This window comes from Cibotium barometz, chromosome 32, assembly GCF_041138505.1.
Source record: "Cibotium barometz isolate CiBa-2024 chromosome 32, ASM4113850v1, whole genome shotgun sequence".
In the NCBI taxonomy this organism is placed as follows: domain Eukaryota; kingdom Viridiplantae; phylum Streptophyta; class Polypodiopsida; order Cyatheales; family Cibotiaceae; genus Cibotium; species Cibotium barometz.
Window position 1 is genome coordinate 28,816,688 of NC_141077.1, and position 26,342 is coordinate 28,843,029.

A 26,342-nucleotide genomic window follows, 5' to 3' on the forward strand; every position below is an offset into this window, starting at 1 on the left:
AGTTTCTGCTAGAAATGGCTTGAGCAGCTTGGTGACATGAATCAATCACATTACAATTCAAACAAACATGCAATCCTGCTCTCTCTCTCTCTCTCTCTCTCTCTCTCTCTCTCTCTCTCTCTCTCACACACACACAATAAGAAGAAAGATTAAGACTTGCAACTGCTAAATCCATCAAGAAAGAAACAAGATCCTTTATATGTAAGTTCAAGATAATCAAATCCATATGCTCAAAAATTTAAGGAATGATTTATTTAAGAAATACAACCTTGATGGGAAATAGTACTATACATGGGTGCAGTTCATGCTGTGCTGATGCCAAAACCTCAAAAACCACACAATCAAGCAGTGTCCGGATCTCCCAATAGCACCTCACTAGAAGACTCAAGGGCCTCTAGCAATAATCTAGGGCTCTTAATTTGGAAAAAGAACTCTCCATACTTATCAGGATGTTTGCAGATATACTCAACGTCACAGCAAAGGGTCTTAAGCTCCTCCATGAACATTTCTAATTGCTCCACCTGTGTATAAAATTAAGCCTTTCAAAATCAATCTCTCTCTCTCTCTCTCTCTCTCTCTCTCTCTCTCTCTCTCTCTCTCTCTCTCTCTATATATATATATATATATATATATATGGAACTCAGTCATTTCATAACCTGGGTATTTAGTAATACATCCACAGGAAGAGTAATCTTCTACATTAAAAAACACACGAGCCAAAAGAGGTAGATGGCCTACATCAAAATGCCTTACATGTTTCCCTCCTGGAGGCTATAGTGCAGTCGAAACTTGATTAAGTTGGGTCTCCAGACTTTGTTTCAAACATCCTCATCCTCCATCAGTAAAGGTGATCAGTTTTTACCTCAAACACCTTAATCTTCAACATGCACAGCCTACAAATAGGCCCTTTTGACCCGAGGACATTTTTTATGATCACCTGTATGATGCCCTTTGTACTATCCACTGCTTTCCTCTTCTTAAGACAGATTCTACACCTATTTGGCATTTTTTTTTAAAGCTCTTTTCTGTGTCACTAAGGTCACCTACAGAAATTTCCTAAAGCATGTGGCAGATGAGGACTGCAAGCCTGACCGTGACCTGCTCGAGCAGGAAGTGGAAGAAGGCTTCTCTCAGCAAAGAGAGGATGACGGTGTGTGCACTGTAACACTGTGCATAGAAAGGGAATATCTGCTGATGCATAGACCACAGACTTGAGCTCTTCCCACAAGGTGCACCAACTCCCCACTCCCCCTTTAGTTAAGGATTAGAGTGCAGTGTCTATGTATTTTTTGATTTGAGTGTGGATGATTCTGATAGTACTAGCTCAAGAGTGAAGGTACAATGGGCAATCATCATTCCCCATTTAGTTGAGGATTAGAGTGCAGCGGTGGAGAGGTTGACATTTTTCTCATTTAAGAACCTTACCTCAATCGCCATGGATAACTTTAGGGAGAGGGCTGCTTTTTGGATTTGGACCAGGAATGGGCTTTCTATGCTAACACTTCTAACATGGGAGGGGATTTTAACATGCTTGAGGTGCCACAGGAAAGAGAGAAAGCTCGTATCTCTCATGAAATTTGTAGCATGGGAGGGGGCTTTTAACTTGCTTGAGGTCAAGAGATGGGTGGAGAAGAAGACAAATGCATACCATCTTAGCTCCAGGCAAGCCCCGAATCACGTCCATGACCTGCTGAGCTTGTTTCCACTCCATCTCCAAATGAGCACTAAAGAAGAAAGAGAAGGCCAAGGCCCCACCCCTCTTGAAATTTGCAGGGCAGGCATTTTGGAGGTCCACTAGGGCACAACTATTAGGCTGCTCCAACTCTAATGGGAACCACCCCCATTTTACCAGGCATCCTTCAATAATCAGAGAAAAATCAAGTACGAAGGAAGCCCATCTCCAAATGAGCACTAAGAAAGAAAAAGAAGGCCAAGGCCACCCTCTTGAAATCTGTGGGACAGGCATATGGAAGGAATAGACAGATAAATACAGACTATGGTAAAAATATTAGGCTGCTCCAATCTGACAAGAGCCACCTGCAAAACAAGGATGTGATTGGACACCCTTTAATAGTAACCAAGTACAAAGGAAAGGGAGCAAAGTGGTCCATAAAAATTTGTGATCATCTCAAAAAAAACGTCTCTAGAAAGACAGGTGTTGTAGAGTCGAAGGGGCTGCAAGTGGAGATGGAGATATAGGCCCCTCCTGTTCTAGAATAGTGGAACAAAGAGGGTGTGGCTTCCTGCTGCTGTCACCTCCAGGGCTGTTCTAGTGGGTGAGGGGTAGGGGGTGGCCTGTAGGCATGAGCTGACAAGGCCTTCTTCAAACCTGAGTTTAGTGAGTCTTTAGCAATCCTTTAAACAACATACATGAATCTGAAAGATGTAGTCGAGATGACACCAGATGGGGTCCCAAATTACCTGCTGAAGGGCCCCCTGCAAGCAGGAGTATTTGCTTTATTTCTTCTGGAGAACTGAAGACAAGCTGAGCTATGTCCACAAGACTGAGCGGACAAGATTACTGACTGACCACCAACGCAAGGACAAAGTGACCAAATGCTCGGCAGAACTGTGCATAAGCTGTAGGCGACTGTGAAGCTATCTTCAAAGAGAATACACCAGCCCAAGACTGAGGGTTGGTGTGCTGAGAACTCTTGAAAAGACTGAGCTTCTAATTGCCTTGGGTTGAAAGCACAAGAATGCTGAAAGTATGCAAAGGCTGAAGGCCTAAGCACACATGCTTGATTGTTTGCTTGAGAACTTGATTTGTATCTAATGATTTATGGATTGAAGCTGACTTGCCTTTTTATATGACTACTGGGTGCTGGTCGGCTGGCTTAGAAGCTGTCGGACTGCTGAATATCTGCCACGACTGGTTAAATCAGCATTAAATGCTGAACTGGTCGGGGGGCTGGCCGACTGCTGTCTAGCCACTTTGATGGCTGCCGACTAGGCCTACTGATGGTGGCTTAGGGTATTAAAACCCCTTGCAAGGCTGTCCCTCCTTGGGGCTGGCCCCTGCATCTACCATGCCCAAAGGTACTAACAACTGACAGTACATCTCCTTATGGGACTTCTATGATATTGTGTATTAGTCACATGAGAAATGCAACTAACCTAAGGCTGACATCTACATGAAGACTACTTGCTAAATTATCCAAAGTGGGTTAAGAGGACTGACCTGACAGACCTCTATGGCTGGGAGATTGACCTACATAGCTTGTGCCTGACATGTCCCGCACTGGGGCTCACAAAGGGCTCATGGCATACGACAAAATATCCTATCAAGGTACTACTTCTGTACATGTTTCTTGCACTATTGATGAGTCAGCGTGTCACCGTGTACCACAGTGCATGGGTGCACGTGACAGCATGTGTGTAGACTAAAAGAGAGAATGGGACAATGAGAGAGAGAGAGAAGGGGAAAACATGCACGGGAAGGGGGGGAAGGGAGGTGATTACAATGCCTCAAGGCAATTGTGAGAGAAAATCAAGAAATTGCACCATAAAAGCATGGATATTTCAATGACAAGATGTAAGGGTAAGATGCCAATACATTACCTGACATGAAAGCTTTTCAACTACAGTCTCAAATTGCTTCTCTAACACATCCACCATTGAATCTTGTAGTGTTACCGAATCAATCACCTCCTTGGGCAAAATTGCACTTTCAGAGGGCTTTTCCAGCTTTTGAAAAAGCTTTTCCCATTCATCAATCTCTGTTAGATATCTGGCTCAAGTTTCACCAGAAGACAAAGTTACAGGCATGTATGACAATGCAAAAAAAGTGCAGCTTGAATTCTCGTTCACTATAAAGCTTTGAAATATCAATTCCATGCATGGCACATACAACGAGATAAAATGCTGATGTTCCTAATCTCAGTGAATTCCATTCCATGTATACAAAAATGTTCTTCTAAGTGATCACATGAATGCTGGAGCTTGAGAGAGAAAATTGATTGAAAGTAACCTCTCTCTCTCTCTCTCTCTCTCTCTCTCTACCCCTGGAGGGAGAACAGGATGGTGGTGAAAGAATGTGCACAAGCGGAAGCAATGAACATGAGAGAGAAAGATTGCAAGCAAGAACTGAGCTTTATTAGCTTGAGGTTACAGAGTACAAGAGCCAGCAAATAGGGCAGGAAATGATATGATGGAATGAATAAGGGAGCAACACTTATATACTTGTGCATGAAGCAGTCGGCTGTAGGAAAACAGGCCGACACCTCCACGACAGCATAAAAGAAAAGATGCAATACTTTAACACCCCCTCTGCATCTTTAAGTGTGCAAAAAAGTCAGAAGAAAAACTGATGACGAAGGTGCGACCATGGACACCTTAGCATGGCCAATACTGAGTACACCTCGGAAAATGCACATGTCAGCTTGTTGTCTTCAGAGCCACTATAGAGAGCAAAAGAAAATCTGCTTGGCTCCAAACTCAAAGTAAAACTGTGAACACATCACATCCAATAACCTCAAACAAATGAACATGGAACACATCCTGTCCATAGTCTCTGCTAACCAATAGTTCTAGAACTCATCCGAACCATGAAGGAAACTTGGTTGATCCTCGAACTCATCCGGACCATCCAGTGAACTTGCCTGTCTTTATACTTGGAACTCCGACACACGGGTCCCATGCTCCAGATTTAATATAAGAGAGCTTTTGAAAGCTCCCTCACCCGCCCCCACAAGCCGTTCCTGGAAGACACCACGCAGGGGATGCCCTTAGGATCAGAGCAGGACACCAGTCATGTTCTCTCTAGACTGTAAGGCCTTGGGAGAGCTGGGGTTGTCACTAGACAAGTCTGTGTCAGTGTCATGTGACTTGTCTTTGCCCTTCTTAGAAGACTTGCCCTTGTCCTTGGCTTTGCCTTTGTCCTTTTACTGACAATCCTTTGACAGGTGGCCTTTCTTCCCACACTTGTAACACCGACTCCGAACTTTCTTCTGCACTGTCGAGAGTGCCCGATCAGGTCCAATAGACGATGAAACATTCAATTTCCCCTGAGAAACTAGGACGGATTCCTCTTCCAAGAGGAGAGTACACAGATCATTAAACTCGAGGGAATGTGTTGTGATCTGAACCTGCAAAGCTCGGGAAACCATGTCATAATCTGCAGCAAGCCTGATGAGGACGAGAGCAGCTAACTGAGAAGAGGTCAGGGCAGTACCCATTGCCACTAATTGGTCATGAATTACCTTAACCTTCATCACAAATGACTGCATGGAAGTCCCTGCTGTAAACTCCAGAGAAAAGAGTTGACCCAAAAGGTTGATAGACCGCATTGTAGAGTCCCATGCATATAGGTCTGTCAGCTTTCTCCAAACAAAAGCAGCACAATCCAATGTTTGCACGGCAATGGAGACCTCTGGTGAGATGGCTCGTACAAGTGCAGAGTGAGCTTTTGAGTCTTGATTCTCCCAAGCTGAAAGTTCGGTGAGGAAGGCATCCTCCTGGTCCTAAGTCCACTTCCTAGAGCTGGTAGGGCGTTCGGGCTTTCGTTCCTGGCCCTAAACAATCTCCCAGAAACCCTTGTGTGTGAACCAGACCTTCATCTGTAGCTTCCAGTGATCATAGTTTGTACCACTGAGCTTGTCCTCCTTGTTCGTGCAGGGGAGACCCATGTCTGCCTCAAAGAAGCTATGTCTCAAACAACCTCTGTAGCTAAGCAATCCACGTGCTCTCTCAAGCACCTTTCCACAGGATCCAACTAGTAGCCCCCTATGAAGATGCAGGCTAGACAATAGCAAAAGAAACGCAAAAAACACACCAACTGGAACCTCCTACCGGAAGAGGAAGGGGATCTTGGAGGGAGAAGAGCTGATGTGCCACTTGTCTGATGCACTTGCTGAATCTGCAGCTAGAACTCCTCCACTTGCCTCTGTAGAAGAAAACGCAACCTGGGGGCTGGCCGACAGCAGTTGGAGAGCTTGTAGAGCAAAAACGCAGCTAAGAAAGAGAAACGTAACCACTGTTTTGAAGGATCTACAACCTGGAGAATCTAGGGAAGCAGAAAACGTAGAGAAACAGATTGTGCAGCAGCCAAAGCCTAGGCGAATGATACCATGAAAGAATGTGCACAAGCGGAACCAATGAACATGAGAGAGAGAGAGAGAGAGAGAAAGATTGCAAGCAAGAACTAAGCTTTATTAGCTTGAGGTTACAAAGTACAAGAGCCAACAAATAGGGCAGGAAATGATATGATGGAATGAATAAGGGAGCAACTCTTATATACTTGTGCATGAAGCAGTCGGCTGTAGGAAAACAGGCCGACAGCTCCACGACAGCATAAAAGAAAAGATGCAATATTTTAACAGGTGGGACAACCTTTCACACCCCCACGAAGGCACCAAATGCCTACCGCAGAAGACTGAGGGAAGGGATCATGTCCCCTGCCTCACAAAGGCTTGCGAAGATGGCCTGACCAGATGAGGCCCTTTATGAGGAGATACAACTTCACATAAGGACAGAGATGAACACCATGCGACAGGAGCTTGAAAAGGAATGGACCAAGCAGATGCATGCCCAAAGGAAAGTGATATACGAAACGTTGAAGGAAGAGAAATGCAAGCCCAAGTACGGGTTAAGATGGAATTAGCCTACACCATCAGGAGAGTCACCCTATACGCCACTATATGATGATATCATGAGGTTTGCCAGGATGGGAGACATTAATATTGGGAGACTTTAACGCACAGACAAGCACAGAGCAGACAAAGCTGTATGATACTCAAGAGGCTATGTACTGGGAGATCACGGCAGAGCATGTAGGTTTGCAGAGATCAGCACAGGATGAGGGGGAGATTACAGATTATGGCAGGCATTTTGTCACTTGGGAGTGCACATGGGTTGGTCATATACAATGGCTTATCGAGATGGCAAGGATCAGATGCTCTCACACACTAGAACTCTAAAGGGGGAGCGAGCACAGTGGACTACTTGATGGGATCTCCTTCATTGATACCTGATGTGCGGACTTTCACGATTTCCAGTCTGCCCATTGGCATAGCATCCAATCATGCATACCTGAGTTTCACACTACTAGGTAGATCCCCAAGCGATGGGCCAGCCACTCATCTACCTAGGTACCCGAGATATCAGTTAACACGTGAGACAGTTGGGGTTTACCGAGATGTAATATATGATGGCTTGTTCGCTTTAGACCCGCATAGCCCTCTGGACGAGATCACAAGAGGATTCGCAGGTGTGCTACATGCATTCGCCTCATATGTGTTTCCCTGCACTATGATCCCTTCCACCCACCCCCGCAACTCTGCCCCACAGAACAGTTGGTATGATGATGAGTGTCGTTAGACACGAGCACAGCTACAGCGTGAGATTGCCACTGGAACTCACACGCATAGACAAGCCAGAATGATCTTTCGGCGCCTTGTGCGGAGGAAGAAACGACCCTATTTGGCTAAGCTAGAGGAGGAGATCTACCAACTCTTCCTGGGGAAGGACAGCAAGAGGGCATGGAAGATGTTTCAGGAGAGAGAGCATAGTACTCCGATTACTACACCTGAGGCATGGCATACTTATGCTAGAGAGCTATATGATGCACCAGGACAACCCCCCACCCCCCCTCCATTGGGAGCTAGAGCGGCTAGCAGCACCTGTTTTACTATGCGGATGGTGCTAGATGCGATAGACAGGTTACAGAATGGAAAGGCACAGGATCATGATGGGCTAGTTGGAGAACACTTCTCATATGCGCGCGACACTTTGGCTCCGCTCATCGTACATGTGTTTAATCGTGCCATTTGTGAGGGTTTCCCGGCAAGCTGGACAGAGCATATCATTGTACCACTTTTGTTCTCATGGTGGTTATTTGTTCTCCCTCGGATTTGCCCCTCTCTTGGTCTAGCAAAAAGCAGGACACCGTTGCAGGTTCTTCAGCAGAGGCCGAATACCGGGCCCTCTATGACGGTACCACTAATGTTATGTATCTTCGTCAACTTCTTTCCGACATGCACATCTCCATCGACACCGCCTCTACCATCTTCGTCGACAGTCAGAGTGCGATTGTCCTTGCTGGCAACCCTATTTTTTCTAACTGTACCAAGCATGTGGGTGTCCATTTTCACTTTACCAGGGAACAGGTTGAGCTTGGTACCATCTGACTCCAGTACATTTCCACAGCAGACAACCATGCAGACATCCTTACGAAGTCCGTCAACCGCCCCATTCTCGAGCGTCTTCGCAATCGGATCGGCATCGGTCCACCACCATCATCCTCCGCACATTGAGAGGGGGATCTTCCTCTCCCTTCATATTTTTTTAACCATTTTTGTATCGGGCACATGAGTCAGTGAAAACCCCATGAGGGCACGGCTCCTATGAAAACCCACTGCATTGCATTTTTTCCCATCCTGCATTCCCTATGCACAGCATTCTGGTTTTAGTGTTTGGGGCGCATGTATGAATGAAAACCCAAAAATGGGCATTCATGCATGTGAAAACCTCTTGCATTGTGGCATTCTTCCAATACCTTTCAATCCCAAATGCCTATACTCTAGTCTCAAAGCACAAGAATCCTCATCTTCAACAACCAAAACTGTTTTTTTCCCCTCATCTTCTCTCATGATCCCTTTTCGGTCTAAGAGGGGGTGTGTGAAAATATACCCAAAAAGGGTATTTAACCCAGCCCAAAAAGGGCCACGTTTTTTTACCTTCTAGCCGACTACTCATGCTGATCAACCAGCATTTGACCCCATATAAATATGAGGCGGCCCCTTAATCCTCTTCATCAACCAACATCGACTGGGCGCCAACTCTCACCACAGCGTTTCACCCCCTTCTGCTGGATTGATCGCAGACAGCACCACAACATGCTTCAGTACCTTCCGCTGGCGTTGGAACAGGTCGCCTACAAAGCGTTGGAACTGGTCGCCTACAAACTGGCGAAACCCACACACTACTGCTGCTGAATTGAACGTGCTCTTCTGCAGTTCTTCTTCAGCATTTTTCACATACTACTGCTTCTGCTGGTCCATGATGGTGCATACAACTGTGTTTTTCACCACAGCACAGTTCTCTGTTTTTCATGAGCAGTGATTAGCTCATAAGCACCTACATCAGCTCTTACATCTCAACTGTACTTCAACATTAGTGCTTACTTCTAGGCACTCACATCAGACTTTCTTCGGATTGATGTCTGCGTTTTTTGGGACAGCAGCCTTCTCTGCTCATTCAAAGTCTCACATAGAGCTCATGTACTGGACTTCATCTTTTATATACATGTCACCATTGCATGTTGTGTTTTACTCTGATCTTTCATATATTTGGTCCTTTGGTCTCTTTCGCCCTCACATGGTATCAGAGCTATCATGAGCAAAGGGATTGAAGACCTCGAAAGTACACAGCATGGATCGTCTACCCTCGATTCCAGAGGATCAACCTTTCATACTAGATACTGACTCTCCTTATTCTGATATAGATCACACGGAGGATGGAACTCCTCATTCACTGGAGAGCCCTGTTCGAGGTCTTTCATTGGGAGACGACCAGCCTACTGTTACCCACTCACCCTATACACCCTTGGTATATGGTTTTTCTTCTCCGAGCTCATCAACCGTTACTTCCAGAGGAGGATACATGCCCACATCCAATGTGCCAATATTGGACCCAGTTATTCAGCCTCAACTAGAGAGCTCTACTTCTCATTCTAGCCGACAAACTGGACTTCAGTATGGGACTTCTTCTCAGGAAGGACACGTACCTCCTTGATCGTTCGGAGATCCATCACCATCCCTATCGGTGACCACGTCAGATTCGTATGTGCCTTTTAGTATGCATGTTCCTAACTCTACATGGGTATCTTCTTTTATAGCACAGGTTCAACAAACGGTACCATCAACTACTCTCGATCCCTGGCATTTTGTGAACCCAAATAGAGGAGGGTCTAGGAGTATAATTCACTCTCCGACTTCTGGTGTTCAAGGAGGTAACACTGTTTTCTCCTCTGGTTCACTTTCTGTTCCTACTAATGTGTTATGGAATACTGCCCAAATTCAAACACAAAACCCTCCTCCCGACAACCACCCAGGGACCCTTTACCTCGCTGGTATCAACAAACCATGCGTGATTCTGGCATGCTTCCCCTTGATATCCCTTCGAAAGGTCCTCGTCGATCCACAAGACTCGCTCCTCGTGCCTCATTTGCCTCTATTTTTTCCGCAGACTATGTGGCACATGATGAGCCAACATCGTGGAAAGATGCTATTAAAATTCCATCTTGGAAACAGGCATGGAACTAGAACTCGAAAGTATTGACCGTAATGGCACATGGTCCCTTGTGGATCGCCCTCGTCATAAGAAGGTCATTGGAACCAAATGGATCTTCCGCACCAAATTTAAAGCCGATGGTACCTTGGACAAATACAAAGCCCGGCTTGTTGTGCAAGGCTTTCGCCAAAAAGAAGGCATTGATTTCAACGAGACTTTTGCACCCACTGCTTGAATGACCACAATCCGTCTTTTACTCAATCTGGCTGCCCACCATAAATGGCCAGTCTATCAGATGGATGTTAAAGAGTGCCTTTTTAAATGGCATTCTTAAAGAGGAGGTCTACGTTGACCAACCTCCAGGTTTCCCTCACCCCGGTCTTGAGGAGAGTCTTTCGCTTACATAAAGCTCTTTATGGGGTTAACCAAGTACCACGGGCATGGTATCATCGCATCGACATTTTTTCTCACAACCATGGTTTTCACCCATCTCACTGTGACCCCAATATCTATATTCACACTGATCAGGTGATGGTTTGCTACCTAGTACTGTATGTCGATGACCTAATTATTTCAGGTTCACATCAAGCCAAAATGGTTGATATCATGGCACAGCTCAGACAAACTTTTGATATGATTGATCTCGGTTTTCTCTCATATTTCCTTGGCATGGAGGTGATCCAACATCCTGATGGTATTTTCGTGTCTCAACCGAAGTACTATCTCCAACTCATTACTTCCTACTTTCCTGATGGTGCTATCCCCGTGGCTACTCCATTGGATCCCACCGTTACACTATCAAAGGAAGTGGACTCGCCTCCACATGAAGAGCGAGCCTACCGACAAGTGCTTGGGAAACTTATTTGGCTCACAAATTCTCGTCCTGATATCTCCTATTGCACATCCATTTTAAGTCAGTATTTCAATGCTCCCAAGGAGCCACATTGGAGTTTAGCAATGAGGGTTGTTCGCTATCTAGCAGGTACCTATTTGTATGGACTTCACTAGAGTCGTGGGATCACCTTGCGCAGTGACACGGACTCCAATTGGGCTGGTGATCTCGATTCCCGACGTTCTCATGGTGGTTATTTGTTCTCCCTCGGATTTTCCCCTCTCTCTTGGTCTAGCAAAAAGCAGGACACCGTTGCAGGTTCTTAAGCAGAGGCCGAATACCGGGCCCTCTATAACGGTACCACACTGATGTTATGTATCTTCGTCAACTTCTTTCCGACATGCACGTCTCCATCGACACCACCTCTACCATCTTCGTCGACAGTCAGAGTGCGATTGCCCTTGCTGGCAACCCTATTTTTTCTAACCGTACCAAGCATGTGGGTGTCCATTTTCACTTTACCAGGGAACAGGTTGAGCTTGGTACCATCTGACTCCAGTACATTTCCACAGCAGACAACCATGCAGACATCCTTACGAAGTCCGTCAACCGCCCCATTCTCGAGCGTCTTCGCAATCGGATCGGCATCGGTCCACCACCATCATCCTCCGCACATTGAGAGGGGAATCTTCCTCTCCCTTCATATTTTTTTAACCATTTTTGTATCGGGCACATGAGTCAGTGAAAACCCCATGAGGGCACGGCTCCTATGAAAACTCACTGCATTGCATTTTTTCCCATCCTGCATTCCCTATGCACAGCATTCTGTTTTTTGTGTTTGGGACGCATGTATGAATGAAAACCCAAAAATGGGCATTCATGCATGTGAAAACCTCTTGCATTGTGGCATTCTTCCAGTACCTCTCAATCCCAGATGCCTATACTCTAGTCTCAAAGCACAAGAATCCTCATCTTCAACAACCAAATCTGTTTTTTTCCCCTCATCTTCTCTCATGATCCCTTTTTGGTCTAAGAGGGGGTGTGTGAAAATATACCCAAAAAGGGTATTTAACCCAGCCCAAAAAGGGCCACGTTTTTTTACCTTCTAGCCGACTACTCATGCTGATCGACCAGCACTTTGACCCCATATAAATATGAGGCGGCCCCTTAATCCTCTTCATCAACCAACATCGACTGGGCGCCAACTCTCACCACAGCGTTTCACCCCCTTCTGCTGGATTGATCGCAGACAGCACCACAACGTGCTTCAGTACCTTCCGCTGGCGCTGGAACAGGTCGTCTACAAAGCATTGGAACTAGTCGCCTACAAACTAGCGAAACCCACACACTACTGCTGCTGAATTGAACGTGTTCTTCTACAGTTCTTCTTCAGCGTTTTTCACATACTACTGCTTCAAATGGTCCATGATGGTGCATACAATTGCGTTTTTCACCACAGCACAGTTCTGCGTTTTTCATCAGCAGTGATTAGCTCATAAGCGCCTACATCAGCTCTTACATCTCAACTGTACTTCAACATTAGTGCTTACTTCTAGGCGCTCACATCAAACTTTCTTCGGGATTGACGTCTGCGTTTTTTGGGACAACAGCCTTCTCTGCTCATTCAGAGTCTCACATAGAGCTCATGTACTGGACTTCATCTTTTATATACATATCACCATTGCATGTTGTGTTTTACTCTGATCTTTCATATATTTGGTCCTTTGGTCTCTTTTCCGAGAGGCCTTCATGGACACATGGTCGGCTCTCCAAGGGGAGAAGATATTGTCAAAATATGCAGCGGAAATGATAACCAAACTTGGGTTCACAAGAGCAAGTAGAGTGCAGAAAATAGACAGCACAAGAGACACAGAGAAATAGGCGTGTTAACTCTTCTCTATACACAAGATCCCGCACAAAACTGAATGATTACAATGGTGAGGAGCATGGGGCCTATTTATATGCCCCATGGATGCAGTCGGCCAGCGCATGAGGCTCTCCACGACTACATAAAGCAGTCGGCCAGCAGTAGATGTCTCCACGACTGAGTAAAACAGGTCGGCCAGCATAGAATATCTCCACGACTGTGTAAAACAGGTCGGCCAGCATCAGCACCTCCACGACTGCAGAATGGGCAGTCGGCCAGCCACCATGGGCTCCTGCCAATCATCTGGCATCCATCCACACCATGGAAAAATAGGGAAAAATAGGGAAAAAATATGCGGAGTGAGGAAAAATGATAAAACACCTATACAGGGCGGGCACACCCACAATAGAGGCCTTGGTGTATAAAAATAGACAGGAGATGACTTCTAACACCCCCTCTCAGCTCCTGGCTGTGAAACCAACCACAGGGAGCTGGGGTGCCGCCTGAACAAATCCTGAGATAGCGACTTCGTAAAGAGGTCCACCGTACTGTCCTCCGTCGAACAGAACTCTAGCAAGATGTCATCAGCAACGATCTGTTCACAAGCAAAGTGCCTCTGGATGACCATGGGTTCGTCCAGTGGAAGCCCAAACCTGCAATGCAACCTCTGCATCCTCTCCACCTCACAAGCAGCATCACAAGCAGCCCGGTACTCTGCCTGTGTCCTCGACAAGGCAAAAGATGAGTGCGCCTCTTACTGCTCCGTAAAACTGCTCCTGGGCCTGAAGTAGATCTCCTCGTGTCCGGATCTCCTCCCCAAACTGAGTCACTCCAACCGTGGAGTCGGACTCCATCCAACAATCCCCCTCCTGTGTACAAGAGTCCATGATCCTTCGCATGCCGCAGAAACCACAGGAAACGCAATCCTGCCTCCCAAAGAGTCATCCGCAACCATGAGCTCCACTGTCTCATCAGGAAGCTCCCGTCCAATCTGGTGTCCATCAACCAGATCAATGAACCATTCTGCTTCTGAGTCAAAGAGGCATCACACTGCTCACAAGGATCAACACCTGGTACGGTGAAAAACCAAGTCCTGGAAACCTGCTGAAGACCATGCAAGGCCTTCTGAAACCTGTCAACCACCCCCTCTGAATCCAGAACCACAAAGCCTGGAGTATGCACCTCCTTCTGCAAGTAATCAACTACCACCTGCCTAGATTTCCGAAAGGTCCCCGTGGAAAGAACATCCTCATCTACAGGAGGTTCTTTGTCCCGAATACTACAAGACATCAGAGCATAAGTTACCTGTTCAGTTTCCTCTGACTGACGAACACAAGAACTACCAACATCAGTACTGGAGAGTTCCTGCCAACTGCTGCCATCTACTGGCAAGCTATCCACCATCTGGTCTCGGAAAGCCTGCACCTGCAGCGTATCCACACTTCAGTGGCCATTACCAGACTGCCACTCATCACAAACCCGACCTAGGAGAGAGAGTGCTGAAAGCTTGTAAACTCCATTCTCCACTCCGCCTTCCCAAACCACCTGACCTGTTGCTTTGTCCCGGAGAGCAACAAAATGCTCATCAAACTCCACCTGTACGCCAGTCTTGCAAACCTGATGCACTGACAACAGATGAAAAACAAGTGACGGAACATACAACACCTGGGAGGAATGCTTCCCTCCTCTGCCATCGGGAACTATCTCCATCCTGCCCTCACTGTGAACTGGGATAGTGGATGTATCCCCAGTAAGTATGTGACCAGAAAGCCTGCAAAGATCCTGTAAACCGGAACGGGAAGGAGTCATGTGCCTGGAAGAACCACGGTCTAAAATCCACTCCCGAATATCCGTTGCGGAGAATCCTCCAATTCCTCCTTGCCTGAAGAAAATGAAACATCGGTGTCCACAACCTCCAGGTGCACAAAAGCCGGAGTCTTTATGATTGCTGCTGAGGAATCTTCACCCTTCTCGGTCTTCCACTTGGGACACTGCCTCCAATAGTGGCCTTTCTCACCACAATCATTACAGGTCCTCTCTGCCTTTAGTTTCTCGCGGTCAGTAACGGACTTCTTCTCAGAAGACTTCTCCGACGAAGCCTTCCCTTTGCCCGCGTTACGGCCTTTCGACCGTTGGCCAGTTAAGGCCTCCGAACCTCCACCCTGAGGAGTGTTCATCCTGGTCCAAGACCATTGGCACAAGCTCCTCCCAGGTGATGGTGCTAAGCCTGCCACTCGTAATCAACGAGGAGTAGAAAGCAGAACACTGAGCAGGCAAGTGGGACAGCAAAGTGATGGCCATGTCTTCAGATGATATCTCCTTCCCAGCTTGGAGGACTTCCTGCTGAAGGACCTGCAGCTTTTATTAATGTGTTCCCGCATCGTCGAGGACTTTGCAGGGTTCATAACCCGCATCTGCACTTCCAAGGAGATCCTTTTCATGGGTGATACCCTGTTATAAAGAGAAGCCTAGTGCTCCCATATGCCTCTGGCCAGCGTCATGTGCTTTACATGATTGATCACTTGTGGTATGCAGTTGAGGAAAATAAATGACCGGACCCTGGCGTTGACACAATCCCACATGTGTGCCTGTGCCTCTCGGTCCTTCTTCATCGACAGTAACTCCCCTTCCTCTGCTTCCGGCCGTGGAACCTCGATGATGATGAAATCAACAAGGTCATATGACTCCAGCACAGACTCCATCATAACCTTCCAGATGTCGTAATTGTTCCCGTCCAACTGACGGTCCACAAGAAACGTGGGGAGAGTCGGGATCTTCACGTGCTTCTCAGCCATCCCTAACAAATCTGCCATCACGGGGATTAAACTGAAAAAGGGTGGGTGGGTGGGGGGGAAAAAAAACTCTAAACCTGCACGTGGCTGTCCAGCACCTTAGCCCGCCTTCCTCTTGCAGCTTCTCTTCCCAAACAGTCCAAAACAGTCCACCAATCAGCAACCTACCTATCCCCCTCTTGCTCAGAAAACTCCCAAGATCTATCACGAGCCTAGGGCTCTGATACCATGTCAAAATATGCAGCGAAAATGATAACCAAACTTGGGTTCACAAGAGCAAGTAGAGTGCAGAAAATAGACAGCACAAGAGACACAGAGAAATAGGCGTGTTAACTCTTATCTATACACAAGATCCCGCACAAAACTGAATGATTACAATGGTGAGGAGCATGGGGCCTATTTATATGCCCCATGGCTACAGTCGGCCAGCGCATGAGGCTCTCCACGACTACATAAAGCAGTCGGCCAGCAGCAGATGTCTCCACGACTGAGTAAAACAAGTCGGCCAGCATAGAATATCTCCACGACTGTGTAAAACAGGTCGGCCAGCATCAGCACCTCCACGACTGCAGAATGGGCAGTCGGCCAGCCACCATGGGCTCCTGCCAATAATCTGGCATCCCATCCACACCATGGAAAAATGGGAAAAAATAGGGGAAAAAATACGGGGAGTGAGGAAAAATGATAAAACACCTATACAGGGCGGGCACACCCACAACAGAGGCCCTAGTGTATAAAAATAGACACGAGATGACTTCTAACAGATATACCTAGGGGATGATCTTACCCAAACCCAAGTAGAGCACAAACGGGTGAACATGCTCAAGGTGTGCGAGGCCAGCAAGGCGGGGAAGTGGATAGTATACATGGATGGGCGAGTCATCATCACAGAGTGGCATCCCAAATAGGTACACGGGCTTTGTGGGACCATACACCTGGAGCTGGCAGTTTGGAACTACAATGGGACACTATGGTCGACATTGGGGGACTTAGGGAAGTTTTTATAGAGAGGGACATATCTTCTTCACCACAGAGACCCACCAGAGCCCCAGAGAGAGGGCTACCACGCATTTTAGACTATGAGTGGGCATCCGCATACCAAGAGGAGACACGCACATGTGGTGGAGTACGCGGGTTTGGCAAAGTGGCGTACTATTCAAGACACATCTACAGTCCATGATCACCATAGTCCGGACTCCACAAGGACACAGAAGCACACTTTATGTGAGTGAGGTTACAGGTCACACTAGAGAGATGTATACACATTCCAGTATGTTCCTTCCCACCCAAGAAGTCCTCATATGCTATTCTAGAGGAGGGAGAGCAGTTTTATCCCCTCCATGTAGACATCATTGAGTTCTCACGCTTCGACGAAGTTCTCCTTTTAAGGGACTTCAACGCTAGGACTCCGGGCAAGCAGGCATTTGTATATGACCAAGAGGAGCAGACTATGCAAGAGATAGACTCGGAGGAGATTGGCATTCTATGAGCATCACAAGACAGAGAGGACATTACAGCATCAGGGAGAGAGTTCCTCATATTGGGGACCACACATGGCTTAGCCATCTTCAACAGGATGTCACGTTGGCCTTCTTTTGGAGCTCTCATATGCTTCCAACATATGGGCTGTCCAGGTGGGTGGGAAGCCTTCCGAAAAGAGTCCGACTGAACATATTGGCCAAGAGGGGTGCCAAAGTCTCCCCCGCATGGGAGATGTGCTCTACCAAGAGGCCCTCATGGTTCTGTGATCTACCGTTTTTGAGTCTCCGGATGGCTCGGAATACCATGTCGAGTGTGAAGAAAGTGGATGTGATGGTGGTGGGATGGGGGGCTGATCTGGGACTTCGTACATGGATCGTGCATATGTGTGCCATATGGATGGAGATGTGATGGGTGTGGGTGGGCATTTCTCCCGGATTTTCTTCCAGTCCTCACTACCATTCACACCTTTGAGAGATTGGTATGAGTCCTTGTATTGGCCGTTAACATGTGCTCGTTTCTTACGTTTGGTTGTGTATTGGTTAATCCTTTGAGCATTTGGCTCTCAAATTCAGCCAGTTGCAACCTCGCATTAGAGACGCTCACGTGTTGTGCGGCATTCCTCGTCATACCAATCGTTATGAGGCATGGTGCCGGTGGGGGGTCTAGCGGTAGATCGGCTCGTGGATGGAAATGTGGCTATGGCAAAGGTGTGTAAGATTGTCGTGAGGTCGGAGGAGATTGGGATCTACACATGTTAGATGTTGGTAAAGATGGTCAGAGTAAGTCGAGTCCCCATCATGGTGAAAGTGAATCTAGGTGTAGTGGGAGAGGGAAGTATCTTCTTCACAGAGACCCACCAGAGCCCGGAGAGAGGGCTACAACACATTTTAGGCTATGAGTGGGCATCCGCATACCAAGAGGAGACACGCACGTGGTGGGGTACACGGGTCTGGCAGAGTGGCGATACTATTCAAGACACATCTACAGCCCATGATCACCATAGTCCGGACTCCGCAAGGACACAGAGGCACGCTTTATGTGGGTGAGGTTACAGGTCACAATGGAGAGATGTATACACATTGCAATATGTTTCTTCCCACCTAGGAAGTCCTCATATGGTATTCTAGAGGAGGGAGAGCATTTTTATCCCCTCCATGCAAACATCATTGAGTTCTCACGCTTCGGCGAAGTGCTCCTTTTAAAGGACTTCAACACCAAGACTCATAGAGCAAGCAGGCATTTGTATCTGACCAAGAGGAGCCGACCATGCAAGAGATAGTTTTGGAGGAGATTGACATTCTATGAGCATCACAGGACGATAGAGGAGACATTATAACATCAGGGAGAGAGTTCCTCATATTGGGGACCACACATGGCTTAGCCATCTTCAATGGGATGTCTCGTTGGCCTTCTTCTTGAGCTCTCATATGCTTCCCACATGGCGGAGGCTTGAGTACAATGGATTACCTGATGGATCTCCGTCTTTAGCCACATCCATACATACCTTCACCATTCCCACCCACCCCCTTGGAGCCGACCATGCCTCTCTCTCCTTCAGCCTCAGCTTTTCTCGACCATCCTCACTGATAGAATGTGCAGCGGAAGAAGGGAAAGTGGAAACACAGGAGAGAGAGTGAGAGAGAGAGAGATGGAGAGGAAACACAAGTGAGAACCTACTCTCAATATCATCACCAAAAGGAATACATGTCCCGAGCAAGAGGGGAGAACCTCGTATGTGAGGGATTGCAGCAAACAATGCTAAGCAAGCAGTGAAATATGAGGGAGGCATGACGGCTATATATATGCCCACAGAAGGCAGCCGACTGGTGATAAAGTACCTCCACGACTAGGAAAATACCCAGGACCATAAAATGGGGAATAAATATGGGTAAAATATAGGTGAGGGGTAACCAGTCCCTCTGACTAACATGGTCAGCCCTAGAGGCTAAAATAGGACACCAAATAGGAAACCAGCAAGAAGAAGATGATGTCTAACACCCCCTCTCAGCACCGGATCCTGAGTGAACTCCAAGAAGCGAGAGACGCCGTCCTCGATCAAAGATGAAAGACTGCAAAAACAAGTACCAAGAAAGCTCCACAAGCAACTCAAAAACTCTGCTCAGGCTCTCTGAAAAGATCACTGCTCTCCTCCAAAATTTGTAAACTCCTGTCACAGAAGAAAGTCTCCACAGATACAAAACAGCTCCCGAAACTGATCCTCAAGTGAAGTAGCTGGAGATAGGCCCCCTCAGAGTGTAGAAAACTCCTATGGGAAGCAAAACGCAGCCAAAACACTACTATCCAACAAAAAAAAAATAGCACTCCATCGCCAACAGAGGCAAGGAACATGAAGAAACCGGGAAACCGTGTAGGCCAGGAACAAAACACAGGTATAGATGCTCCAAAATCAGCAAAACGCTGACTGAAATCTGAAATTCAGAATCCTCCTCAAGTACCAAAATATCTCCAAAGCCACAATCCAAACAAGAAACCCCCTCTGCAAGTGATCTGTGTCCATTGGAGAAGAAAACGCAGCCAAACAAGGGCTACAAACCTGAAAATTCAGGTCAACCAGTGTCCACACCTCCTATGAGGAAAAACGTTGAAGAGAAGGTACCTTCGGGTCCAATAGATGAAGCCCAGGTGAAGGTAGAGCTACCAGCAAGATCGGTTCAGAAAAACGCAGCAACCATGGCTGCAAATCTGAAAACGCAGAGGTAAAAGGGACTGTAGAACGGGCTGAATCTGGAAACGCAGAAGAAAGAGGCACACCCAAGCCTCAGATCAGCAAATCAGCATCAGAAACCTGTAGGAGAAGAAAACGTAGCAAATATGTTGCTGTTGGCCTGTACAAAACAGGTGACCAGCACTACAAGGGGGGTATGAATACTGAGAACTGCTGCAAACTGCTGTAGACAGCCACCTGTAGAAAAACGCAGCACACTAGGTGCTGCTGCCCTGAAAACAGTGCAAAAAATAGGTGTGAAGGAAGTCTTAGAAGGTCAAACCGGGTATGGATGACCACGAGCTGCTAAGAAGAAACGCCTGGAAGAGGCAGGCGACCAGCAGCAGCTTCTGAGAAAAAAAAAACGCAGATTTGTCCACCTTGCTGAAAACGCAAAAATGCAGGAGGGAGAGGAGGAGGCATCCAACGTTGAAGATCACCGACGCTCTGATACCATGATAGAATGTGCAGCGGAAGAAGGGAAAGTGAAACACAGGAGAGAGAGTGAGAGAGAGAGAGATGGAGAGGAAACACAAGTGAGAACCTGCTCTCAATATCATCACCAAAAGGAATACACGTCCCGAGCAAGAGGGGAGAACCTCGTATGTGAGGGACTGCAGCAAACAATGCTAAGCAAGCAGTGAAATATGAGGGAGGCATGACGGCTATATATATGCCCACATGAAGGCAGCCGACTGGTGATAAAGTACCTCCACGACTAGGAAAATACCCAGGACCATAAAATGGGGAATAAATATGGGTAAAATATAGGTGAGGGGTAACCAGCCCCTCTGACTAACCAGCAAGAAGGGGATGATGTCTAATACTCACCACCACCGCCACCCATCTCCCACTACACCCATATTCACTTTCACCATGATGGGCACTCGACTTACTCCGACCATCTCTACCAACATCTAACATGTGTAGACCCCAATCTCCCACTAGCCAACCTCACCACAATCTTACACACCTCTGCCATAGCCGCATTTCCATCCACCAGCCAATCTACCGCTAGACCGCCACAACTCCCACCCCCCACCCCCCCCCCTCCCCCCCGCGTGCAGCGGCACCATGCCCCAAAACGATTGGTATGATGAGAAATGCCGCACAACACGTAAGCGTCTCTAACACGAGGTTGCAACTAGCCGAATCTGAGAGACAAATGCTCAAAGGATTAACCAATACACAACCAAACGTAAGAAGAAACGAGTACATGTTAAGGGCCAATACAAGGACTCGTACTACCAATCTCTCAAAGGTGTGAATAGTACTAAGGACTGGAAGAAAATCCAGGAGAAACACCCACCCACACCCATCACATCTCCATCCATATGGCACACATATGCACGATCCCTTTACGAAGTCCCAAATCAGCCCCCCATCCCACCACCATCACATCCACCTTCTTCACACCCGACTTGGTAGCCCGAGCCATCCAGAGACTCAAAAATGGTAGATCACATGACCACGAGGGCCTCTTGGCAGAGCACATCTCCCATGCGGGGGAGACTTTGGCACCCCTCTTGGCCCATATGTTCAACCGGGCTCTTTCGGAAGGCTTCCCACCCACCTGGACAGCCCATATCATCACACCCATCCATAAAGCCGGAGATCCCATGAACCCCAACAATTATAGGACTATTATGATTGGCCACACACTGGACAAACTTTATGGGTCAGTACTTGAGATTGAGCTCAACACACTAGCAGAGAGATATGGGCACAAAGCATCAAGGCAGGCACGCTTCCGAGGTCATCCTCTACTTTGGATCATACCTTCACCCTCCAAGCCATCATAGAAGAGGCAAGAGCACGACACCGACGGGTTTATTGTTGCTTTCTGGATTTCCGCAAAGCACTTGATACGGTACCTCGAACCACACTATTGCAAAGACTCAAGGATTTGGGGGTACCATCAAACATGATTTAGGGGATCATGGCATTATATGAGTCGGGTGAGATGCCCAAGAGGATTATCAAAGGAGATCTCCAGTACCATTGGAGTGAAGCAAGAATGCCCATTGTCTCCCACTCTCTTTGGCCTCTACATCGATGAGATTTCATAGGGCGGGTGAGATGCCCAGGAGGATTATCAAAGGAGATCTCTAGTACCATTGGAGTGAAGCAAGGATGCCCATTGTCTCCCACTCTCTTTGGCCTCTACATCGATGAGATTTCGGCCTTCATTGATAGAGGAGGGAGAGGAGGTGTATCACTAGAAAGCATCCTTGTTTCGATACTACTTTATGCTTATGACATTGTGCTTATTGCAGATTCTCCAAAGGCTCTCCAGAGGCATCTTGACACATTAGAGGACTTTCGTGCATAGCGGGATCTCAAGGTAAACCTTGGGAAAACCAAGGTTATGGTCTTCAACACATCCCCTCTTTTCACATCTCGATTGAGTTTCTCCTACATGGGCAGCCCAGTGGAGATAAGTGCTGGATCACTGTGAAGGCTAATAGGAAATGGAACATCAAGAAAAGTAGGGCCTGGTGGAAGGAAGTAATCTCACAGGGCTGGTGGTCTAAGATTCTATATCAAGGGAAGGTGTTCCTATGGCGTATGCTAGTTGGAGGCCTACCATTGGGGGACCAGTTGCAAAAGCGGCAGGCTTCTCGTAATTGTGTGTTTTCTACTACATGCTTGGAAACATGCCCGCATCTTTTCATTTCATGTTTGATGGCAAAGTGTGGGATTTCCTTTATCGCGTATGGATTCCGTTGACAGATAGGCCCGTAAAGGTTAAAGACTAGATTTTTGGCGAGATTCCGAATGGGCCAGATAACCCAAAACATTCAATTTTCTCTCATTTTTTCAAGTGGACAGGTTTGTGGCATATCTGGTTAACTAGGAATGGCTTCATATTTGATGCACAAATTTATATTATAGCTCACATAGGTCGTATAAAAGGCCTACTATTGTGGCAAGTCTCTTCCTTGTGGTTAGCTCATTTGGTGGAGAATGATACAGCTATATACTGGATGAGGGTACTTCGAGCTACACCTGTGGTTCAGAGTAATTAGTGAGGGAAAGCTAGACGTCCTTGATAATCGTTTTTGCAAGTACCCGAGGTTCATAAGGTAGTCGAGTCCTATTCGAACATAGTGGAGTCGATCAAGCAAAGGCCCGCAAAAGCTCAAGAGACATACATCCGCTAAGCTAACAAACACCGTTGAGAATTGGATATATCTTCAGATCATGAAACACAAGTAAAAGCAAGTGGACAAGGATTGTACAAAGTTATCATTTCAGAGTTTATGTCCCTTTTCCAATGTTAAAAAGATTAATGGCATCTCCATGAAGCTTTATCTACCTAACAGTTAGTCTATGCATGATGTTTTCCATGTTATCTCGTTTTCAAGGTACTCCTCCTTCGTCGAAGATCCCGAATGACTAACAACCCAACATCATCGATGATGCAGAGATCCTAAAGCCAAAACACGTGGTGTTCCGAGGATTCCTGCATGGTACCGGTCAAAAGAAGCAGCAGCAATTCTTGACCGAGTTCATAGACCGAGGTACCTACAAAGTTGTATGGTTGGACGAGGACTTCTTCGAGCAGTATCAGTTGCTATTGGCACTTCTTTGGAAGCGGTCCAAATTGGGATTCATGGGACCACATCCAACTAGAAAAGATTAGAGGACCCATTGGAAAATCAGGGGCATGTTCCTTAGATATGCAAAAGGATCGCCAACACAACCGCTTAAAAGACTATATTTTTGGGCTTCTTTGTAAACCCATGCCATAGTCACCAGAACTAGGAACAAAACTAGAATCGAGAGACCATTGGAACCGAGACCAATCGAAGTCAGGAATTGGCATGTGGAGTGAGCTAAGAGAGGCCATCCCCCGTTTTGAGACATCATTTTGTTGATTCCTATGAGTATCACAAGAATCAGCGGGATCGGTGGAATTGGCACCAAATCCACCAATCACAGGAATCAGCAAGATCGGCACCAATCTACCGATTCTTGTGACTATGACCCATGCTCACACTCACATGGGAGCACCAAGTTTATCAAGGTCTAACATCCATCATGTGACATTCACATGCACACCTCAGCTAACACATTTCAAAACATCCTCTCGTAGGGGAATGCTATAGGCATCCTCTCTTTTCACAGGTTGTATATTTTGGTACCACTTTGGTCTCTTAGGCCATTCTGGCTTCTCTCTCTCTCTCTCTCTCTCTCTCTCTCTCTCTCTCTCTCTCTCTCTCATATGTATATGCCCACCGTTGGTCGTATATGCCCTCGCGTTGCATTCTACCGACGTTAATACCTCTCTCTCTCTCATATGTATGAATGAATCTTTGTATGTATGCATGTACAGAATGAATGACTGTATGTATACATGTACACATAAGAGCACACGTGGCAACCTGCATGTATGTATCTACAAATGTATGCATACGGTATGTGTTGCTTCAAACATACATATGCATATATATACATGTGTATATGTCATAAAACAGAGCGCTTGCACTTTCAAGGATGGAGAACTGACCTTGATTTCATCTGCTGCAATGAGGCTTTCTTCCTTTTGCGACGCCAATGTATGTCGCTCTGGGGCTGGATGGGGCCCTCGGGGACCTCCAATGCAGGATTTGGCTCCTTCTTAAGCCTCTTGTATATAAACCCATCTTCGTTTACAATCTCCCAACCTGCTAGTTTCACATTCCGGCGAGTGAAAGGGGGCCACAGAAAACGGACTTGAGATGGCAGTGGAATTCAGATATAAAAGAAGATACCTTCGCCAGAGCGAACGATGATAGGTTCCGTCATGCTCTTACACAGCCAAATGTATTTTGCGCGGGACAACTAAAAACTTAAAAAGTTTTTATTTTCTTTTTTTCCCCACACCCTTTATCTTTTCACCCCTTTTTTTTTGTGGAGAAGGCTTGATTTTTGACGGGCTTGATTGGTTTGGTAAAATATTGCAGATTTTTTTGTATTTTGGAGTAATTTTTAAAAGGTATTGGAAAATTTCGCAAGTTTTTTACGGCCAAAATGCTCAAAAATGGGCACGACTTTGCCCGTCAAAAAGCAATTATGGATGGGAGCCCAGATTAGAACCTGCGTGTCCGAGGGAAGAAAGGTTGTCGCCTTATCCACCCCTTGTCCAAGGGAAGAAAGATCGTCGCCTTATCCACCTCATTATTCTTCTCTAGATAGTATGTTCAAAGTTCAATACTCACGATACAATGTATAAATGAATAAACTAAGACAGATTATAACATGAGCATAGCACAAGGACAAGAACACTGTAAACATTATTTCTATTACTCCCAAGAAGTTGTTACATGCCCTTTAATGTACCGTGCACACCTAGTAGTGGTCACAGTTAGTTGGACGATGACACATAGACGGCAATGACAAGTGACTAAAAAGTACTCAATGAATGGGACTAGATGAAAAAGGATATCCTCAAGGATGAGCCACCTTGAATGATCCCTATGAGGCGGTAAAGTCAAAGGTATCTCCTATCTTTGATACATTCCCATCTAGAGTGACAATGTGGTGCCTTCAATGCTAGTGCGTGCACCTCTCGTACGCCTTGTGTATCACTTGGTGGTGTGCTTCCTTTTTTGGATGGTCCATCGAATGCTTAGGAATGGTACAGTGGAATGATCCAATTGCGCACCAGGACATTCCAACCAAGGTGATCCAGTGTGGGCACCCTTAGTGGCTACAGGTTAGATTGCCATCAAAGTGACAGTGGGTTGCCTTCAATGCCGGTGCATACACCTCTCATGTATCTCTTGGTGATGCACTTTCGTTTTTGGATGGTCCACCAAATGCTCAGAGAGAATAGTCCACTTTAGGGATGATCTAGTTGGGCACCGGCATGTCCAATTGGGTGATCCAATGTGGACACTCTTTGTGGCTATAGGTTTTTAGTGTACCTATAGGATTGGTTGCCTAGCACACCAAAGTGGTGGTTCTGCTCTTGACAATATGTTCGAAGTCCTCAATAACCACAACTTAATGTATAGATGACTTGGCATGATATTACTTCATGGAGACCATGCCTTTTTTCTATTACCACATTGGTTAACACTGCTCCTGATGCGTGGTTGCACTTTTTTGCCACGTCTTTTTGTAATTGTGATCAATGTAAAGATTTTGGGATATCAACAAGCTTACTACTTGTGTAATGTCGGTTGTTGATAGGTAATTTACTAAGCTTATAACTTGTGAAGACTAATGATCTATACATAGTTAATTTATCGAGCTTACAACACCATGATCTATACATAACCTAGGACATTAGTCTTATTTAGCTTATGGGCCCTCATACTGATATTGTGCATATGAGGCTTTGTATATAAGTCACTTTTGGACTAGTGAGAAATCACATAATCCCATTATTACAATTGAGTCTATTCGTGAGCTTTTGTGGTGATG

General features: G+C 46.4%; 1 protein-coding gene across 1 annotated transcript; it reads right to left on the bottom strand.

Annotated features, from left to right (window-relative positions):
• Positions 1-182: 182 nt before the first annotated feature.
• Positions 183-24,790, bottom strand: LOC147620058 (uncharacterized). Its single transcript, XM_086772683.1, has 4 exons — positions 24,686-24,790; positions 24,442-24,598; positions 3,562-3,730; positions 183-521 (listed from the first exon to the last, which is right to left on the bottom strand). The coding sequence occupies exons 1-4, from the start codon at positions 24,717-24,719 to the stop codon at positions 342-344; spliced, it is 540 nt and encodes a 179-aa protein (XP_086628809.1). The 5' UTR covers positions 24,720-24,790; the 3' UTR covers positions 183-341.
• Between the last annotated feature and the right edge of the window lie 1,552 nt (positions 24,791-26,342).